This window comes from Neodiprion lecontei, chromosome 1, assembly GCF_021901455.1.
Source record: "Neodiprion lecontei isolate iyNeoLeco1 chromosome 1, iyNeoLeco1.1, whole genome shotgun sequence".
Classification (NCBI taxonomy): domain Eukaryota; kingdom Metazoa; phylum Arthropoda; class Insecta; order Hymenoptera; family Diprionidae; genus Neodiprion; species Neodiprion lecontei.
This window is the reverse complement of record NC_060260.1, coordinates 29,026,282-29,044,443: the sequence shown is the minus strand read 5'-3', so window position 1 is coordinate 29,044,443 and position 18,162 is coordinate 29,026,282. Positions and strand designations below refer to the sequence as shown.

The 18,162-nt window shown below is 41.3% G+C and overlaps 3 protein-coding genes and 1 long non-coding RNA gene across 5 annotated transcripts; 1 reads left to right on the top strand and 3 right to left on the bottom strand.

Moving 5' to 3' along the window:
- Positions 1–4,112: 4,112 nt before the first annotated feature.
- LOC107220126 lies at positions 4,113–4,747 on the bottom strand. Its single transcript, XM_015658579.1, has 3 exons — positions 4,602–4,747; positions 4,298–4,526; positions 4,113–4,199 (listed from the first exon to the last, which is right to left on the bottom strand). The coding sequence occupies exons 1-3, from the start codon at positions 4,745–4,747 to the stop codon at positions 4,113–4,115; spliced, it is 462 nt and encodes a 153-aa protein (XP_015514065.1).
- Positions 4,748–7,050: 2,303 nt separating this feature from the next.
- On the top strand, positions 7,051–8,710 carry LOC107220116 (gamma-interferon-inducible lysosomal thiol reductase). The gene is made up of 4 exons (XM_015658566.2): positions 7,051–7,406; positions 7,642–7,857; positions 7,940–8,260; positions 8,411–8,710. Exons 1-4 carry the CDS (start codon positions 7,293–7,295, stop codon positions 8,495–8,497), a joined length of 738 nt encoding a protein of 245 aa, XP_015514052.1. The 5' UTR covers positions 7,051–7,292; the 3' UTR covers positions 8,498–8,710.
- Positions 8,711–9,127: 417 nt separating this feature from the next.
- Positions 9,128–11,199, bottom strand: LOC107220120 (splicing factor 45). The gene is made up of 4 exons (XM_015658572.2): positions 10,939–11,199; positions 10,427–10,738; positions 9,710–10,153; positions 9,128–9,482 (listed from the first exon to the last, which is right to left on the bottom strand). The coding sequence occupies exons 1-4, from the start codon at positions 11,053–11,055 to the stop codon at positions 9,195–9,197; spliced, it is 1,161 nt and encodes a 386-aa protein (XP_015514058.1). The 5' UTR covers positions 11,056–11,199; the 3' UTR covers positions 9,128–9,194.
- Positions 11,200–12,898: 1,699 nt separating this feature from the next.
- LOC124292617 lies at positions 12,899–14,324 on the bottom strand. 2 transcript variants are annotated; one of them, XR_006902497.1, is made up of 2 exons: positions 14,249–14,324; positions 12,899–13,595 (listed from the first exon to the last, which is right to left on the bottom strand). It is a non-coding gene; the product is annotated as an uncharacterized LOC124292617 (long non-coding RNA). The 2 variants fall into 2 exon arrangements; XR_006902496.1 differs by lacking the exon at positions 14,249–14,324 and adding an exon at positions 13,695–14,242.
- Between the last annotated feature and the right edge of the window lie 3,838 nt (positions 14,325–18,162).

Below are 18,162 nucleotides of genomic sequence, written 5' to 3'. Positions count from 1 at the left end.
CTGGTAGTATGATGTTTGCAGTCTGGTCGAGTGCAGTTTCGAATTGAAATCTCTACCACGTGTAGATGGGGATCCAGATCGGGTTCTTGGTTTTTCACGAGATCGCGATTACATGTTTTTCCCTGAACGTTCACGCAGTTTCCTTTAGAGTCTCCGACAGCTGGTTTCGCCTTAGATGCCTTTTTGGGACACGGTTCGTTTGGTACCATCATTAGAAAAAAAACTTTTTTATCAGGATTGGTTGAGAGCACATAATAATGATTCGTCACAGGTACGTAATGAATGTAATCTAGAGTATGCGAGAAAAGTTTATGCAGCATACATAATACGTACAGGTATGTGAATTCTATTATAGGATGAGGTTAAAAATTCATACCAATATAATTGGAAATGAATTTTATAACTTACCATTATCCAAGCTTTGTAAAAAATTAAGAACTCAAATTTAAATACGTTGACAAAACTTGTTCAATTTATACGTGAAAATTTGGAAAATAATTTGGAATCCGAGTTTTCGAAACATTCAACCGAAAGACATTATGTTTGGAGTGAAATTCGTCTCGACGCGAACAGCAGAACGAGATTAGTCAGATCATTCAATTCTCGTATGGAGCTATTGTTGACTACACTCAACATCTCAAAACGAGTTCTCACATGTAGGCTGTAGTGTATGCATTACCTGTCATTCGACTTTGCATGGTTCTTTAGGCTATACAAGAAACTTTCGGCTTGGGAATCAAAACGAATGGAGCATGAAATCGCCTGAATGAATTAAGTCTAAAGTTGAAGCAGCCTCTGAAAAACACAAATAATTCTGTCAAATCGTTGCTCGTGACTTCACGTGGGCACAAAATTAGAGAGTATCTTGATTTACGGCCAATTCGTTAAATGATATTAAAAAACAATCGTATCTGCTTTATTATATCTTTATTGATCAATTATCGTGGAGGTAGATAGCATAACATCGCAGGCCGTCGACAGCATGGTACAGGTGGACATGCTTGAGGTGGATATTGCGAAAAGTTTGAGCAAACGTTGGCAGTGTGGGAACAGTGGAATCGCCTGCAGCTTGATGAAGTTTGGCAGTAGTGTGACCGGCACTTTGATCTGAAATCAGATGTGCAATGTCTATGCAAAGTAATCATCATACATCATACATCATACATTGTATTAACGTTCGAAACCAAATTTTGGATGTTCGGATGTTCAGAAAGTGACGTCACCCAAAATTTTTTTTCCCTTGACGTCATCGATCTATAGTAATCGAAAATCAGCTAGCCGAATTCCTCAGTCCGAAAACAACCGCGCAGTAGAGCGGGCGTATGAGAATCGCGCTCCGCAGATGGGACAGCTTTCGAGTACCATGCAGGCTCTCTACCTCCTGGATCCTGCGCTCCAGGTCCGCTACCTGGTGAAACTCGACTTCCAGGACGAGCGCTCCGTAGTTTTGGCTGTCCAGGTCCTTGACCTGGTAACTTTTCACCTTTACGAGTAATTTTCTGTGGTTCCTGCGCTCTAGGTTGTTTACCTGGTGAATTTTGACTTCCAGGACGAGCGCTCCGTAGTTCCTGCGCAGTGCAGTGAGCAGGGAGGGCGTGAAGTATCTCTGATAAAACACTGACAACGAGCACAAAAACCAGCTACACTAGGCATCCGATCTCGAGCGAGCTTTAGCGAGCGAGGGGTTTACAGCTAATTGATAATAACTTCGACCGCGATTTGAATAGAAAACCATCTAGTGCTGTATTTTAAAACCTTACTATAATTGTAATAAGTACCTTGGGCACTTTTTTATTCTGGTAAAGAAAGCTCTGATGCTGGAAAAAATACCGCGACTATGGACACATTGAGTTTTCACTTTTCTACAACACCGGCTCCTTCCCATTTTGCTTCTTTCTTGTCAAATATTTTTATATCACATGTTATTCATCAGCTTGACGTAATCGGCCGCAACGAAAATATATTTCAAATGGTTCAGTTCAGTTAACATTTTATGGGCCTTTTTTTTGGCTGCGATTTTGGTGTGACATTTTGTCAGTCACGTCGTGGCGATCGATAAACTTTTCCTATTAGTTATCGAAACAACCGATACGAATCCAAGCCTCATTGATCAGCTAAATTGAATGAGTAGCGGCGAATATAATATAAAAATATAACATGAGAATAAGAAATTTTTGTAAAAGAGACACGTCAGACTGTAATGCATTTCTCAGTTTATTTATATGAACTTTCAGTATTCGAAAAATCAAGATAGCTCAGGTGAAATGTTCTATTCAACAGCATCTTCGTCTTGGCTGCCTCGGGCAACTTGGCGGTGGATAATTGTTCGGAGGGCAAATGATGACTGGAACAGTTCCAGCAGGAGGACCGGATGGTCGACAATCATAAGATTGACCTGGAGTTCCATCGCGCGATACAACCACGTTACTGTAATACCAAAAACAGAATTGAAGCATTATTATACATCACAAGTCATTATCTGTATTTCGCTTTGCAAGAGTGATGCTAATCATAGATACCGGGATGTATGCTGGGTGGTCAGGTGACTTTAAATCATCGAAATTTATACAAGGGAATTTTGTAATCTTTAATCAACAAATCGTGGGGTGATTTATACGTACTATAAATGGTTTCTGTCTGGTTTGGGCGTTATTCCTATAGTGCCACCCATAAATACGCCACCCTTACTGCACGGGTTCTGAGCACGGCCTTTGCCACCCTTGTCGGCTTTTTTCCGCCCTTTTTCATTTTTCTTGTCATCCTTCACCATCTTGTCAGGTTAAAAATTTTTGTTATGTTTCTAAAAGGCTGTGCCGAAAATATTGTTTGAAATTTCGTAATGTTTGGCCGAAATTGAATTTTTTACGGCTTCATCTGAACATAGTCTTTTGTTAATCGTTTAACCTAAATTTTGGCCTCGGAAACAATAGAATGTATCGCTCTATTCATCTTTTCGTTTCTATCATGAGAATCCTTATTCAAGCCAATATTTACTGATCGGGGGCGCTTCGATCTAGATACTCAAGAATTATGTAAAAAGATTAGGATATCAGCAGCAATAGGATCATTAATAAAACAACCAAGATTATGCATTAATCATGTTTTTATTTGTAGATTATTATAAATTACAAGGTCAGAGATGAAAGAAGCTTATGTGCATATTAGCAAGGCGGGCATCCTGGCGGTGGGTAACAGGTACTTTTAGGGCAACATTGGGGAGGCGGGCACGGGGGTTCACACTTGTTTACGTTTGTGCTGAAATCATAAAAAATACAGTCAGATCTGATAAAAGAAGAATATAGTAATGCAGTGTTCGCAGAAGATAACCTTCGCGTCGAAATAATTTCGTAGACAATATTTACGGGCAAATTTTGATCGGTTTCTCCTGCAGTCCAATAGTGCCGCCCATTCCTGCGCCCTTGGGAAGTCCCTTGGGCTTTTTCTTCTCCCCGCCCTTATCGTCTTTCTTACTATTTTTGCCTTTGTCATCTTTATCCTTGTTTGCCTTTTTCGGCGGCATTATTCAGTCTTATATTTTCTTTAGTTTCAAAGTTTACGTAAAAACGAATGAATTGCCAAAATGATAATTTTTAACTTTTAATTTGGAAATCGAATTGTAAGGAAAGATTTTGGATCACGATCTGTTGGTTGACGTAAATTTTTTTCATATATATTACATGGCAACCATATTGTTAATAAGGTTACCAAACCTGAATTGTTTTTCGAACAATTGATCAAAATTCTGCAATACCATATAGTGAGGCGTGAGTGAGGCTCAATTCAGTTGACATTTTTCTGCTCACTATTATTCAGCGAGAACCGCCAATGAATAAGTAACGAAAATCACTTAGCACGTCAATGTATTTTGTCGTTTCAATATTGCAGTTCACACGGTGTACATTCGGATTATACAAATACTACAATATATGTATAATGTACATATTACTGACAAGCAATCTAATCTTCGTTTACTGTTGTTTAGGCAGAAATTGATAGTTGGTGGAAGATATCGAATCAGCAATCATAGACCAACACGTTCTGTTGACCAGTTTTGTACAAATTTGAGATCAAAGTAGGAGAAAATGGATCGATATCCAGGATCGAATGAGTCATCAGTTGCAGCAGGGCCTTGGACACTGTGGGGCGAGGCAACTCGGCTGAGGACAACAGTCCGGACCTCTTTTGTACCATTTGTTAGACTGTGGAATTAAAATTTGAAGTACAAACGGTTAATTGGAATCAGTTGGACCATCGGTTGGAAGAGTAGAATATCTGGCAAAACTCATGGAATGCTCACTCCTTGTGCCATGTAGCTGCGGCCGGGTATCGGATAGCTCAAATCACTCCCAACGTCAACGAGATTCGATACGACAATGATATCGGCACATGAATTGTAAACTATCAGGGGTCGCTTTTCAGGAAAAGTCCAAGCCGGCTTGCATTCGTGAGGACTAGGTTTTACTTCCCAAGCTTCCGGGTCGTTCCTACAATCGTAACGTACGCACATCGGTTTCTTTGTGGAACGACTGCAATAAAATTGATTATAGACGTATGTGCAAGTTTTTAGACCTTTGAGAAGGGTGATTTTTTGGAAATCTCACAGGCTGTCCATTTTTGCGAAAAGACATTGCAAGCGACGAAGCTCTTGACCAGGGCTAGAAACACTGTTGGAAAAACCCCAGTTGCCGATAGCTTCAGCAACGCCCGTTCCACGTCCTCTCGAAAATTCGTACGTGCACGGCCGCATTGTGAGTTAACTTTAACCCCGTGATGAATTTCTTCACTTTTGTACTGTTTTCGATTATTAATTGTGGCGATTTTTTTGTATAAATTACTGGAATTTTGATTTAATTGAGCATGCCGAAATGTTTTGATCGATGGTGAAATGACGTATTCGGATGGGCGAATGATTTTTATCTGAAAACAATAGCAAACGTATGCAATGCAACGCGGAGCACGTGAAAACATTTCTTTGTTTTTGACATACGGCTATCGATTTTGCTTTCAAAATCAGACCAAAATTATACGCGTTAATTAAGTTTCTAAAAATTTTCCGTCAACATGCCATACCGATGCCTGGGTAATGACAAGTGGTAATATATGAATGAGTCTACTTCTCCATTTCTACTTGCAGAATAAATAAATAATAGTAAATAAATTCAACTGCAGTTCTCGAAGTTACTTAATATTATGACGCTATTCGACCGACAGCTCGACATGAATGCCGTGCACCCCATACTCGCCGTGCTCCCCATGCACCGTATGGCGGCAGTATTCCCCTTGGATTCAATGCCCTTCAAAGTTTGGAACCCCACGCAAACTTATACCGAAAATTACAACTAACGCCAACTTTGGTGGCCTTAGATACGAGGCAAGGACCGCTTTGCCAACCCCTCCGGTTCTCTCCAGTCCCCCGCCGTTTTACCCTATTCTCGTAGGTCAGCATGACAGTGCAGTTAGTAGATAATGCAATGCAGCTTTCGCAAAAGCGAATCTGCATCTCGTACAAGTTTCAAGGGGATATTCTGAGCTCGTACTTTTTGCACTGAAGCACGAACAATGCGTTATAAGTTATAATTTTCTGAGACTGACTAGTATAAATGCATTTTACACGATTGTGTATAGACTTGTTCCTTATATAAGTTGCTTCGATAAGAAACTTATTGCACTGCTTATACGGTGCATTTGAAATATGTTTAACCAATTATCTTGAGAAATTAGCACATTTTTCGCCTTAAATCCTGTGTAAGGTTTGGTATGAGACTCGTAAAATCATGTCAGAGTTTTGAAGGTGGAAAATGTTACCTGTAATGGGATTATCTTACTCACATTCTAATGATTGTCTGTTTTGCTATTACAGGAACTTAACCATTCTGTGAATAACAGAGCCGTTGCACTCCGTCAGAAATCCGTCGTTATCAATCAAAATTTACAGATCAACATGATTCTACGGAGATACCATTGTCTACGTCATATTTTTGAGTATCTGCTTGTCGGGATTAAGTACCTTATATAATCAAGGAATAAAAATACAGGCGGTGTAATATCACGATGTGCATAATATGTAATTAATATGGAAGCATGAATGTTTAAATAAGAAACCGCGGACTACCAATGATTCTTAAGCAAGAACGTGCAGGATTGAATTGTGGTTACAAGTTTTATTAGTTTTACAATATTTAATCTTTCATATTTGTAGCAGATTCTTTCACCCAGTTCAGGTGCATAATTGACACGAAGCCAAATCGTGCCATGAATCATTCTTGTCAAATAAATTTAACATCTTCCGCAACCTGGACCTGAGAGACAACCTCTGGGTGCGCATCCGGCGGGTGGACAACAAACCGTTGGTGGTAAAACTCTCTGTGCCATAACCGTACCGGTAGACATTGGTCTGAGAATGAGGAAAAATAACGCCGATAAGATCGGAGTTATGGAAAATTTAGTTTAAAATTTTGTATCCATATTTCAACGTCTCAACGACTTAATTCCTTAGTAAAAGGTAGATGGGCGCGCACTTACGGCCCGCATCTTTTTCTTTTAACATCTTTGTCTTTTCCTTTCCCCGTTTTCTTTTTGCCTTTATCTACGTCTTTTTTATTCTTATCCTGATTTTTGTCTTCCTTAGGTGCCATTGTCTTGTAATGATTATGCGAGAAGCAAACGACTGAAACGGATATTTAAAATTGCAGTAGAATTTAGCTATGAATTTATAATTTTTTATATTTTTCACATTTCCTAATTTCGTTACATGTTTGGTCGTGAATTACGGAGGAAAACAATATGCAATAGTCTAATAGAAACAAGTGATTAGCATATAATTACTAAGATAATATTTCCTGCGCAAATAGATAACGGTCATACTTGGGTAATTTTCATTTCATTTCAATAGGCATTCAAGCAGACTCAAACTTGATACAAAACTGAGTTAATCAAAGTATGGAGCGAGTGTTTGTATTGGTGAATTAAATATATGATATATTATCACGCCAATCGTACTATTAGATTGCATCAACAAGGGTGATATCGATTATCGGTAGATATCGAAATCGACGCCGCCATATTGGTTTCGAAATAAACCCTTGCGTACGCAATGAGTTTGCGAAACCATAAGGTTTCGATTAAACATGCGACGCAAGATTAACTAATACAAGCTCAGCCGTATTAAATATGAGAAGCTAACTTTATCTCTGTGTAAAATTAATTAAATAAACAATCCCGTCATTCCAAGTTTGCGTATGTGACCGCTTTGTCTATCGCAGTAGAAAGTGTTTCTTTTATTATTATTTAAAATGGGACTCGGAAGCTTTCGATACCGTCTAATAATATTACTTTGCACTGCTCTCGTTTTGTACCAGTCAGCCAAATATTGGCCGTCTCTCCAATTCAGCGATGATCCTTCCCAGGTAAGCACTACTGGAACATAACCTTACCTATTCGAACCGAGCATAAACTAGGGTTCATGCAAAGCAACGCTTGGCAATTCGAGCCCCAATTTTAGTATTGAACATAGTTAAATGGTTAAACCACCACCAGCCAACTTTCTCAGATGAGGTTTTTTACCTCTTGTTGATTTTAGTGAATCTTGAAATCATAGTTAAAGATTTTGTTTTGCTTAAACCTGCTTGAACACGCATTAAGTCTTCTGCAGCAAAATCACTGGCGGCCCAAGAGCTAGTCGAAGGAATAGATATAGCCGAGCCGCCAAAGACGGATGTACAGAAGGTGCTGGTCTCCGTGTATTATGAAGCCCTTTGTCCAGATTCAAAATTTTTTGTAGTCAAACAGCTATTGCCAACATTTCAAAAGATAAAGGAGAACCTGCAGGTAGAACTCATACCATATGGCAAAGCCAAGGTAAGTCGGGCTATTCTGCTTATCCCCATATGTTAGAATTCAATCTTTTGATTATTCAAGTTTTAATTCTTTCCTCTTTCAGACAGTCGAAACTCCCACTGGGTACGAATTTACGTGCCAACATGGGCCACTCGAGTGTGAGGCAAATATCATACATGCCTGTGTTATTGATCTAGTCAATGATCAGTTAATACAGCTCGATTATATTTCTTGCATGATCCAAGACAACATGCAACCTGAACGAGTTATGCATCAATGTGCTGCCAAGGTTAACCTAGATGTCACACCTATAGAGAAATGTTATAAGGGGACAAAAGGGAAAGAGCTATTGGCCAAGTTTGGGGAAATGACAGATGACTTGTCTCCCAAAGTGGTATTCATACCCACTATTACGCTCGACAAGGTAAGATAAGTATCTTAGAAATAGTTTTTATCTAAGATTATGCAATCTAAGAATTATTAAATTTCATGCATAATCTTTGTTGATATCGGTGTCAGTACAATTTCCTGATCATCCTTTATCTGTCATCCATCTTGTATATTTTTTTTCAAGGACTCGAGTAATCAGGCAGCCATTCTAAAAAATCTACTTAAAGAAGTGTGTTCACGACTGAATAGTCCACCTCTAGGTTGTGCATAGCATCTCATTGATGTTATCGAAGCTATGGCTGTAACAGCATAATTCTATATTTCAAACGATCTGTTCCTACATATCACGACGCTCACCAACGAAAACTGTGCTTGAATTACCCCAGTTACAGGGAAGTATATCAAATACATTATTTTACAAACAATTATTAACTGCGATTATGTATGAAGAATAAAAGCGTTACAATATGTTTGAACTAACTAACTTCTGATCAACTGCATTTTATAATTTGGATTTGCATTCCAAAACTAAATACAATGATTATCACCCCATTAAAGAAATCTGTAGTAATGAAAATGCCTATATACACATCATGTTTAGGGTATTTTTACTCACTAATCAATCTCACGGCCTTCGAATGTAGAGAAAATCATGAACGTCTGTATATTTCGTGATGAAATTACCCTGTATGAATTTAACATAATAGATAAGTAGAAACTCAAATCGAAATATTCGTGTATTTCGTATGATTCAAAATTACAATTGCCTATCAATCCAAACAACCAAAATTGGAAGTCTACGATAAGAAACCACGATTGCTAAAACCTACTGTTAAATGCAGTGCAATAATCATCAGCCGAATAAACAGGTAGCAATTACGATGAAAATGATTCAACTCAATTTTAATTGACAGTATTTTATTATTCACCAACGGCGCACATTTAAAAAAAATTCATGTATTTCAAGTTTAGTCCATCAATTGCAAGGTGTCCAATTTTTCACAGGAATAAAATCCAGCTCTAACTTGTCTTCCGCCAAAGAAGCGACCGTTTAAGTCTACTACAGCTTTGATCGCACTTTCTATCCTCTTAAACTCTACAAATATACGCACTGCCTCTTCAGCCGGGACGTCCATCACCTCGTGAATCATAACACGCGATACATCCCCATACTTTGTGTTACACTCGTCCTTGACTTCTGGCTCAAGATCTTCATCCACCTCACCTGGTCCAACCATATTTCGTAAGAGTACCACCTTTTGAAAAAAAAATTCACATGACTGATAATACTCATATACCCAGACTTAGTGGGAAACGTAAAAAGCAAAACGGGCATGGTGAAATTTCACAGCCAGTTGAACAAGGTTTGAGATTCGTATGCCTGTTTAAGATCATGTCATTTAACTAAAGAGAAACAAAATAGACCTGTACTAAAGGCAAATAATTTTGCGCAGACTTCTACGCATGGCACTACTATAATAACCTTGCTTGGTGATTTCATAATCTCTGTAATGCTTGGCTCCTCCTGAGGAACCACAGGTTGTGGAACAGGGGCGACAGGTAGTGGTGGCGAAGGTACCATGGGTGGTGGAGGAGGCATCAATTGTTCTCTTTCGCCAACTATCCTACCACCACGTTTGCTGGTTTTTTCTACTTGTAAAGCAACAGACATTCCCTGTTCCTTTTTACCAAGACCCTGGCCTTCTTTGAAGCCATATTTTGCCATGATCTTTGCAGCTACGGAGGAAGCACCGTAGCCAAGATTCGATGCCTGAGGTCGTGCTGGAGGTGGAGGAGGTGCTAGATCTGGTGCCTCTTGAAGGGATGGGGGAGGTGCTATAGCTGCGCCACCGCCCACTCCTCTCGAAGTTGGTGTTCTTTCCTCGTCTCTTTCTGGTGCGACCATTGTGTTGCTGCCAGGGGAAGTCTAAATTGGGATCATTTAATTATGTATATTGAAGAAAGCATGATTGTTGTTACATTCAATGGCTTGGAACAATCTGTACACAAACTGCTTAAATATGTTGGATATTCTTCATGATCTAAACTAGTATTCAGTTAAGACGACAATAGAGAAGAAAGAGCTTTCTAACTTTGACATATAAAATTGCCAGCCACAATATTGCTTATTTGAAACAAAAATCCAACGACTTAGCGATACCAGTAAAACAATGAAAATTGAAAAACTCGATTCCCATACCTGTGGATCTTCAAATCTGGTAGTGTCGCGTCTGCGTTTGCGTAATTCATTTTCCTGGTCGTGTTCTCTGTCCCGAATATCACGTAATTCCTTGACGACTTTTTCGTACTCGTTTGGCCACATTGGGTCATATTCATTTACTACGTTCCAATCAAACTCGCCTCCGACTCCGACATTATTTGTACCACTAAGGGTAAGAGAATTTCCTGTTTGTGAATCTTCGTCTTTCTCGCCATCGCGGTTAACCTTTGATTTCAAGTCAATCACAGGTGCCAAAACTGCCGCAGCTTTTCTGAACTGTTCTCTTTTTGGCTATAAAAAATTGTTCTTGATATTAGTCTTCAATTTAGAAGTAAATGCGAATGTTTTATTTTCATATTCCCGGCACGGAATAAATAAATCTTGAAACTGAAATGTTTTTTTGAAACGAAATTTTCGAAAGTTTTCGATAACGGTAAAACGTTTTGAATTATTGAATGTACTTACAAAGTAGCGGTTAAGTGAAATATTACCTGTGTAGTTGCCGCTTTTTTTAATTGCAGCTGGGACTGTAATAGTTTAATACCCGATGACCACCCTGCGACTTTTTCTGTTGTTCGGTGCTTATCAAAATCATCGTACAATGACATTTTTGTACTATTTCAACGTGGATGTTGTTGACATGTCAAATATAACCTTCAATCATTCAGTCTGCACTAGTCTGTAGCACGATTCACAGTTCTTGCAAGAACAACCATTGAATATAACTGAATGGAATCGTGCATATCGATGCGTTTACCAGCCCTTACCAGATAAAGCAAGTCGATAAATACAGGGCGCCACATATACTGATGACCGACTCTGCCGTATTTAGCATCATCTGAGCAGTGGATAAGGCAGGGCATATTTACCATAGCAGAGTGTCACAGTAGTGGTAACGAAACTGAACAAATCGCAAACATTATCACTTAGTATTTCTGCAGCAGGAAGAAATAATATACAATCTTTGTAAGCTCATAATTTAGTGTAAAATCTTATCTATCATCTACTAATACATCGACCTCGAAGGACTGAATCTAGGTAGCAATAACGATTCATTCCTTTGATAAAGTTAGGTACTTCTTTAACCAATATATTCATAAAATCGTTCCAAAAAGTAACTATCGCTCCGCAAAAATTACAACATCTACATTTACGAACACCACTGCTTACATATCAAATTATGTACAGATGCGTTATCGTTAACATTATCTTATTAGTTTCAATCCAAAGTTCGTACAGTGAGAAAAGACAAGGTTTGCCATTTCTTTCTCATTTATCGTTTATTTTTAGACACATCGTATTCGGCGAAAAGTTGTCAGAGAATTCATATTCACGCCTGACCACGATGTAAGTCTTTCTTGGATCGTGCGCCTGACGCAACTTGCTCCGGAAATTCAACAAATTCGGTCGCGTTGCGCGAAGTTCGCATGGCGCTTCCGGCCGATCAAGACTTGCTTCCGAAGGTTCCGAAGCTTCCGAGCAAAGAGGCTCTTTACATCTACCGCTTGCGTGATGGCAAGTATAGTAGAATACGAGTCGGTAACATGCAACTACGTCGAAATGTAGTTTCAAAAACCTAGTTTGTGTCGGATGACGCTTAAAAATGGAGGCCACACAAAACGCTAGAGTAGGCTCTCTCTATCAACTCTGTGGTCTGGGGTACCTTCGTGTGAATATCATCCGCCGGATGACGCTACGCTGCAATTGCTTGTACAGAATTTCAGGTAATTTTGTAGTCGTAATGTTGATAATGATCACCCCAAATTTTTAACGTTCAATTTGGAAAAGTGAAACCAACGCGCTATGCGATACTCGCTGAATGCATTAAATGTATCAAAATCTAATTGAACAAGTGCCTTTTTCTAGCCAGTCCGAAATAAGTAACGTACAGATCTCTAGTGTTTTGATTAAACCACAGGAATTTACTCTCCCACTTACGTTACTCTTGTCCTGTAATAACTACGTTCATACATGCATGGGAAGATACTTGGACATCGATATAATTATATTCTAACTTTGATCTCCCCTTCTTAATGGGGGGTCGTTTTTATACGCAAGCCCTATAGCTGATTACGGTTATAAAACTGTCGTAACATATTAAAACCAATGAAAGCATTTTTAACGAGAAAAACTACGACGACTAGTCGTTGGAACATGGGTCAACCATCTCATTAACTTATCATAGAACTAAGAGCCAGCTAAAACCTGTATTTCAAATTGCCAACGGGTTGCACGCGTACGTGACTCTGAAACAGTCACCAATGTGTACAGCCACTCAATAACTCCAGATCATGCGAAGTGAAAATTAAACTTTTATTTAAATCAAACTAAACCTCGCCTACTGTCTGTAAATTGACGATGAGATTTTTCTGGAGACAATCTGATTTTTAAAAGGGAGGAAGAAAACACAAAATAAAGAAAGCCTTAAAAAATTCTCGAACCATCAATTCATTGCATTTTTAAGACCATAATTTTATTACTCAGCAACATATAATACACATGATTGCAGATTATGCAGAAGATCATTTATTTTCCTTTGCCATTTCATTCTTCCGATAGTGGAAGGAATGACTGATAGCAACCAGAAGAGAATCGTGGGCAATGTAGGTACTTCCACGTTCAAGGTCGTATGTTTACTCTGATTTATCGTCGTACAAATACGTCGTAGGATTATCACTTATCATAGCCATATTGTTGCGTTATCGAGAACGTCTACCATTGTTCGCATATATACCTGTAAGATATACCGACATAGCTATATACATATATCTATATCCATACCATTACAACAAATTCACTTTATGATATACAGTTGTGGACACAGTATTCATTCAATAATACTCGACCGACAATGAGACGTCGTAAGATCCTTCGGTGAAAATAGTTTTCGTTTGGACACAAGTTCCCAAGCGCTGCCACGCTCGTATAGCTACAGCTGTTCCACGCACATGCAATTCGTTCGGCCGTTCCAAGTTTTTGCTGTTATCGCATTATGCGATCCGTGTGTATGGATCCTGAGCTGCACACGCGCTATGGCACCGGGAAGTGTCAGTGATGCCTGGTCCCTGTGGAAGTTGCGGTTGGGGGAGTAAGAGAAGGGGCGAACGAATCGATGAATGAACGAGTGCGCTCGTGTCAAAGGATATAACTGCAAACAATAAACATAATGATTGAAGTATCGAGGCTCGCCGGCTGCGAACAATTCAGGTACTCAAGTTTCGCTTCTACGATTTACGTAACGAGATACCGTTCCACGAAATGAAACGTCCGCACTATGCGAAGGCCTCGTCCATCCGTTTCAGACAAAACCAAAACCCGATGGGACCGCTGACGTAACGCGATTCAACGCCAGTGGTCCTCCTGCAACGTCCGTATTTCTTCGAACAGTATAAGGCGAATGAATGTATCTGCCCGTCGTAATATTTCTTCAAGGAAGTGTTGTAAATCCTTATATGCCCTGCAGTGCGTGCATATACACGTAAACAGGTATAACTCGCGAATAAAACTATCGCGCGACTCTATCCCCGAGCACGTATGGTATGCATATGCATGTGTAACGGTATTCGCGCAAGTGTACGAGTTTAGCGAGTAGTTTTCCGGCAACGAAGCGGAAGTCTCGTCTGTAAGTAAATGAGTCTCTGGAAGGGGTGAATCGGGAGCGAAAAATAAGTGGCAGCGGCGGCGTGCAGCTTGATAAATGCAAAGTTCGAACTTTCAGCTTCTGAAAGTAGTGGGTTGCGTAGCCATGTGTGTACGGGCTTCAAAGTTATTTATTAATAGCAAAGTTAACTCGGTGCGCACCGGCAGGGAGTGGCAACTGGCATCGGGTACCCGAGGAGGTCCGCGCGCTGAAGCGGGCATGACGCAGTGACGGGGGGCCACGACTGCCAGCGTCCCGCCCGAGTGCCGACGCCGACGCCGACGCCGCCGACTCTCTCCTGCCCACCGGGTGAGGCGCGCGGAGCCGAGCGGAGCGACGGACGCATGGACGGACGGACGGACGGACCGACCGACCGACGGACGAAAGGACGGACGCTTTGTCGGCGCCCGCGGCGGAGATCAAACGCGCCGACCTTACCCGCCTCCCTTCCCTCCCCCCTCTCAGATTCTATCCCTAACCGAGGAACCCCGCGCTGCGCCGAGCCGAGCCGGGCCGGATCGAGAGACGAGCAAAACCGAGGGCGAAGCTGCAGCTAGAGAGCGGTAAAAGCGTATTGCCGGTCTACCTGGACCGATCCTCATCGAGCCCTGCGTTCCTTCCATCTGTGGCGAATCGTAACCGCGATAGATACCGCTTGTCTTTATCGATTTAATTAGTACGGTTGTATTAAAAGCACGGGTGTGCGTATTATCTTGCGAGAAATACTCGCGGCCGCGCCGCGGCGATGATCCCGGTTATTAAAAAGCGCCCGCGTCGCCCGACACTGCAGCGCTGATCGTAAGGCGGAGGCTCGATCCGCTGCTCTCGGAACTCGATTCCAATCCTCGAGGCCTCTCGTAATGGGGATCCGGGTAAGCAACAGCCAGCTGTCGTCCCATACATCCGCGTACCCGTACCTTCTTCCTCGGCCCGTTGACGGCCCGCACCGCGATAAACACTCCGCGTTAGCCAGCTACGGGAAGTCTTACACCTTCAACTTCGCTGGATACATTCAGCTCGCCTACCTGAACTAATGTCGCATACCGTGCGTCGGCTCCGAACCGTCACGGCTAATCCGTGAGCTGGGAATATAAAGCCGAAGCGCGATTACACGATCGTGGCTAATTGGAGGTCTCCTCGTAGTAAAATCAAACGCTCAGGCGCAGCGCGCAGCTTTCGTTTCAGTAGCTTCGGACAGAATCTACCAACGTTGCAATTTATACAGTTATGCTATATTGGTATGTGGCTCGATTAATTCCCCCTGCAAATTTTTACACTTTGACCGTGTAACGCCTGTTTACGCGGGAATAACGCGCGGTTCAACCCCGGGGCTTATTTATACGCATATCTTCCCGCGTTTCAGCTTGGCCACAACGCCGCATTATAGTTGCGTGGTTCGGGGAGAAAGATCCCCGATTTTTCGGGACCCTGGGTTCGGTACTATTATTACCAACCGATATTCAGAGGGGAGCCTGTACCGAGTTTTTAATCCAACCATATTATTCTCTTTTCTCCACGGTCCCTCCTGCCCTTCGCCGCGTCTTTCCGAGGCTCTCTCACTCTTCTCAGCTTCTCTCTTTCTCCTTTTTTTCCTCTCTCCTTCTCTCTTCCTCTCTTGCTTTTCATTCCTTTTTTTCTACCTACTCTTTCCTTGTCTTCCTCGTTCCTCTTCCTCTCCCACTCTCGCTCACCCTCGCTCTTTCTCTCTTTCTCCCCCCGGGCCCCGCCTCACCACATCGCCGTCTCCTCCTCTCTTCTTCTCTCAAAATCGAGGCTCGCCGCCGACTTTCCGACAAAGGAATAAAGAAAAGAAACGACTAGCCGAGCTACGGCTGCGGATGGCTTGGCTTGGCATGGCAAGCCGAGGCAAGGCAAGACACGGTGGGTAAAGCTGGGGGAAGCCGGGGGGCACTTACCACTGCATTGGCGTAGGAAGTCGATTGACTACTCCATAGAAAACTGTTTACAGATACGAATGCCAAACGTTGATGGGCTTTTCAAGCTTATGCCTGTAACTACCAGCACCGTGCTCTAAGAAAATGACAGTCAATTCCCGGAAGAAAGAAAGTGCAACATTATCTTCAAACCTCGTTAGATATCTTTGCTGCTCCTTGTAGATTAGCGCACGCTTCGGTTCACAGCTGTAGATTAGTCATGAGAAGTATATATAGCGGCACTTTCGGTAATCGAACATTGGCACTCAACTAATTTGAGTATCCATACAGCCCCTAATGTCGTATACACTTGCAATTTTCACTGTACCGAGCATTTACACGAAGTACTGTACGTATAACGTGCTTCTGGAGTGTTACGCCCGTCTAATAATTCTCTTTCGTTAATTTTCCCCAGCAATTGCTCTTGGAATACGCCTATGGATCTTCTGAAACACCGCTAGGAGATAATAGCGTGGTGGTACAGTCTCCAAAAAGAGTCCCTACTCACTCGGGATACCCGCTATGCTGCGAAGTGCCCTATTTTATTGTTTCCGCACTTTGTGTACATACCACTCTATGCGCTCCTCGTCTTCCGGATTATTATATCTACGAAATACAAAACACAACCGTAACACCACTGAACTATACAACAACTTGAAAAGAGACCCCGGAACTTACCTTCTTTTCCTCAGATTCTTTCGCCGTATATTAACAGCGGTCTCGTCTGCTATCGGTTGCACGATCTTTCCTCGATCCTCATAGTCGATTTCAATTCTAATCTGTTTGTGTAGGAATAAGAAACTCGAAAGAGAAGAGAAAAAAAAGAAAACAAATGAGACAAGATAGATGGAAAAGTAAACTACCAGGCCACGAAAGCCGAGTAAATGCTTTTTTCATTCCAGTCGGATTTCTGGACCAATATATAGTAATAATGATACCCACTCGTATATTTCGTTGGAAATCCAGCCCTTCCGAAGATTGGGATGCTGCAGGTGGTTATACGAATGTTTCATCTATTTTTCGTTGCTCTGTTTTTATCCTTTTCTCTTTTTTACGTGCGGCAACAAAAACTTTATTGTAATCGTCCGATCTTGTTTCCCGGTTTCATTCTTCAAGGCCACCCGTTAGGTACGTGTTAAAAGAAAAGAAAGGTAATAGAAGGAAAGAAAAAAAGGAAATAGAATAAACATAAAATAGACTACGTTATGCATAAAACATCTCATGCACGTATATGGTTCAGGGAAAAAAAATTACCTCAAAAATAAAATCACGAAGTCCCGTCCTTGCGCGCTGCCACCTCTCTCTTTCTCTCTCTCTCTCTGGATGGCCCACCGTGGTTTATTATACGACGCCTACATTATACAAAATTTAAATAAATGGCAAGCGCATAACCGCGTCTCACGCATGTAAATTTTGTCGCCGGAGTCAACGCGAGAAGAAAAAAGATCGAATATCGGTGTCACGCTTTTTTTTTTATTTGGGTCAATGACTAAGTATTTCGGTCATTCTTACATTGTTTCTTAAAATTTTGTCACTTTGTATTTGCCCGGTAGGGTCAACTAGACGTCCAGGTTGCTTCGCGTAGATACATATGTTATAGATGTTTGAATATTTTTACGGCCTTGCCGCATTCCCATCGAAAATCGATCAAGGTCGGTCGTAGAACTTCTTTATTTTTATCCGCGAAGTTCGATGCTCATTACATAAATTTGACCACAGATTATCTAAAAATTGAGTCTCCTTCGCGATTCGCATATTAAAATTTTACGTATGTAAGTTACGGTTTGAATTAACTCATCTCATATGCCACGCACACTTTATACGCTATTGTATGAAAAAACTGAATGAAATCCAGCGTTCGTGGTGCACGTGACGAGGCCGAAGAGGCTCATTCGCATTGCGTATACATTATATAGGCATACAAACTGTCCATGTCATGCACCATATGCACATGTGCAATTCGTACGTACACAAGGTAAACAAAGAACGTGCGAATCGTTTGCACCATATAGCCCACCGTGGCCAATAAATGTCATTCCGCCCCCGCCTCCGATTGATTTTCAACCTCGCCGATGCAGCCGAAACAGCAATGATTTCGTGTTACTTTATTGCAGCGTGTGCGGCGGAGGCAATGCCTCCTC

Bases quoted from the DNA above. Each gene is read 5' to 3' on its own strand.
- LOC107220126 (XM_015658579.1), bottom strand. From the start codon at position 4,747: ATGCGGCCGTGCACGTACGAATTTTCGAGAGGACGTGGAACGGGCGTT. The intron at 4,527-4,601 runs GTGAGATTTCCA...ATTTTATTGCAG, and splicing joins TTCGCAAAAATGGACAGCCT to TCGTTCCACAAAGAAACCGA. The intron at 4,200-4,297 runs GTGAGCATTCCA...TTAATTCCACAG, and splicing joins GCAGCTACATGGCACAAGGA to TCTAACAAATGGTACAAAAG.
- LOC107220116 (XM_015658566.2), top strand. From the start codon at position 7,293: ATGGGACTCGGAAGCTTTCGATACCGTCTAATAATATTACTTTGCACT. The intron at 7,407-7,641 runs GTAAGCACTACT...ACACGCATTAAG, and splicing joins TCAGCGATGATCCTTCCCAG to TCTTCTGCAGCAAAATCACT. The intron at 8,261-8,410 runs GTAAGATAAGTA...TTTTTTTTCAAG, and splicing joins CCACTATTACGCTCGACAAG to GACTCGAGTAATCAGGCAGC.
- LOC107220120 (XM_015658572.2), bottom strand. From the start codon at position 11,055: ATGTCATTGTACGATGATTTTGATAAGCACCGAACAACAGAAAAAGTC. The intron at 10,154-10,426 runs GTATGGGAATCG...ATCCCAATTTAG, and splicing joins CCAGATTTGAAGATCCACAG to ACTTCCCCTGGCAGCAACAC. The intron at 9,483-9,709 runs GTTATTATAGTA...TTTTTTCAAAAG, and splicing joins TTATGAAATCACCAAGCAAG to GTGGTACTCTTACGAAATAT.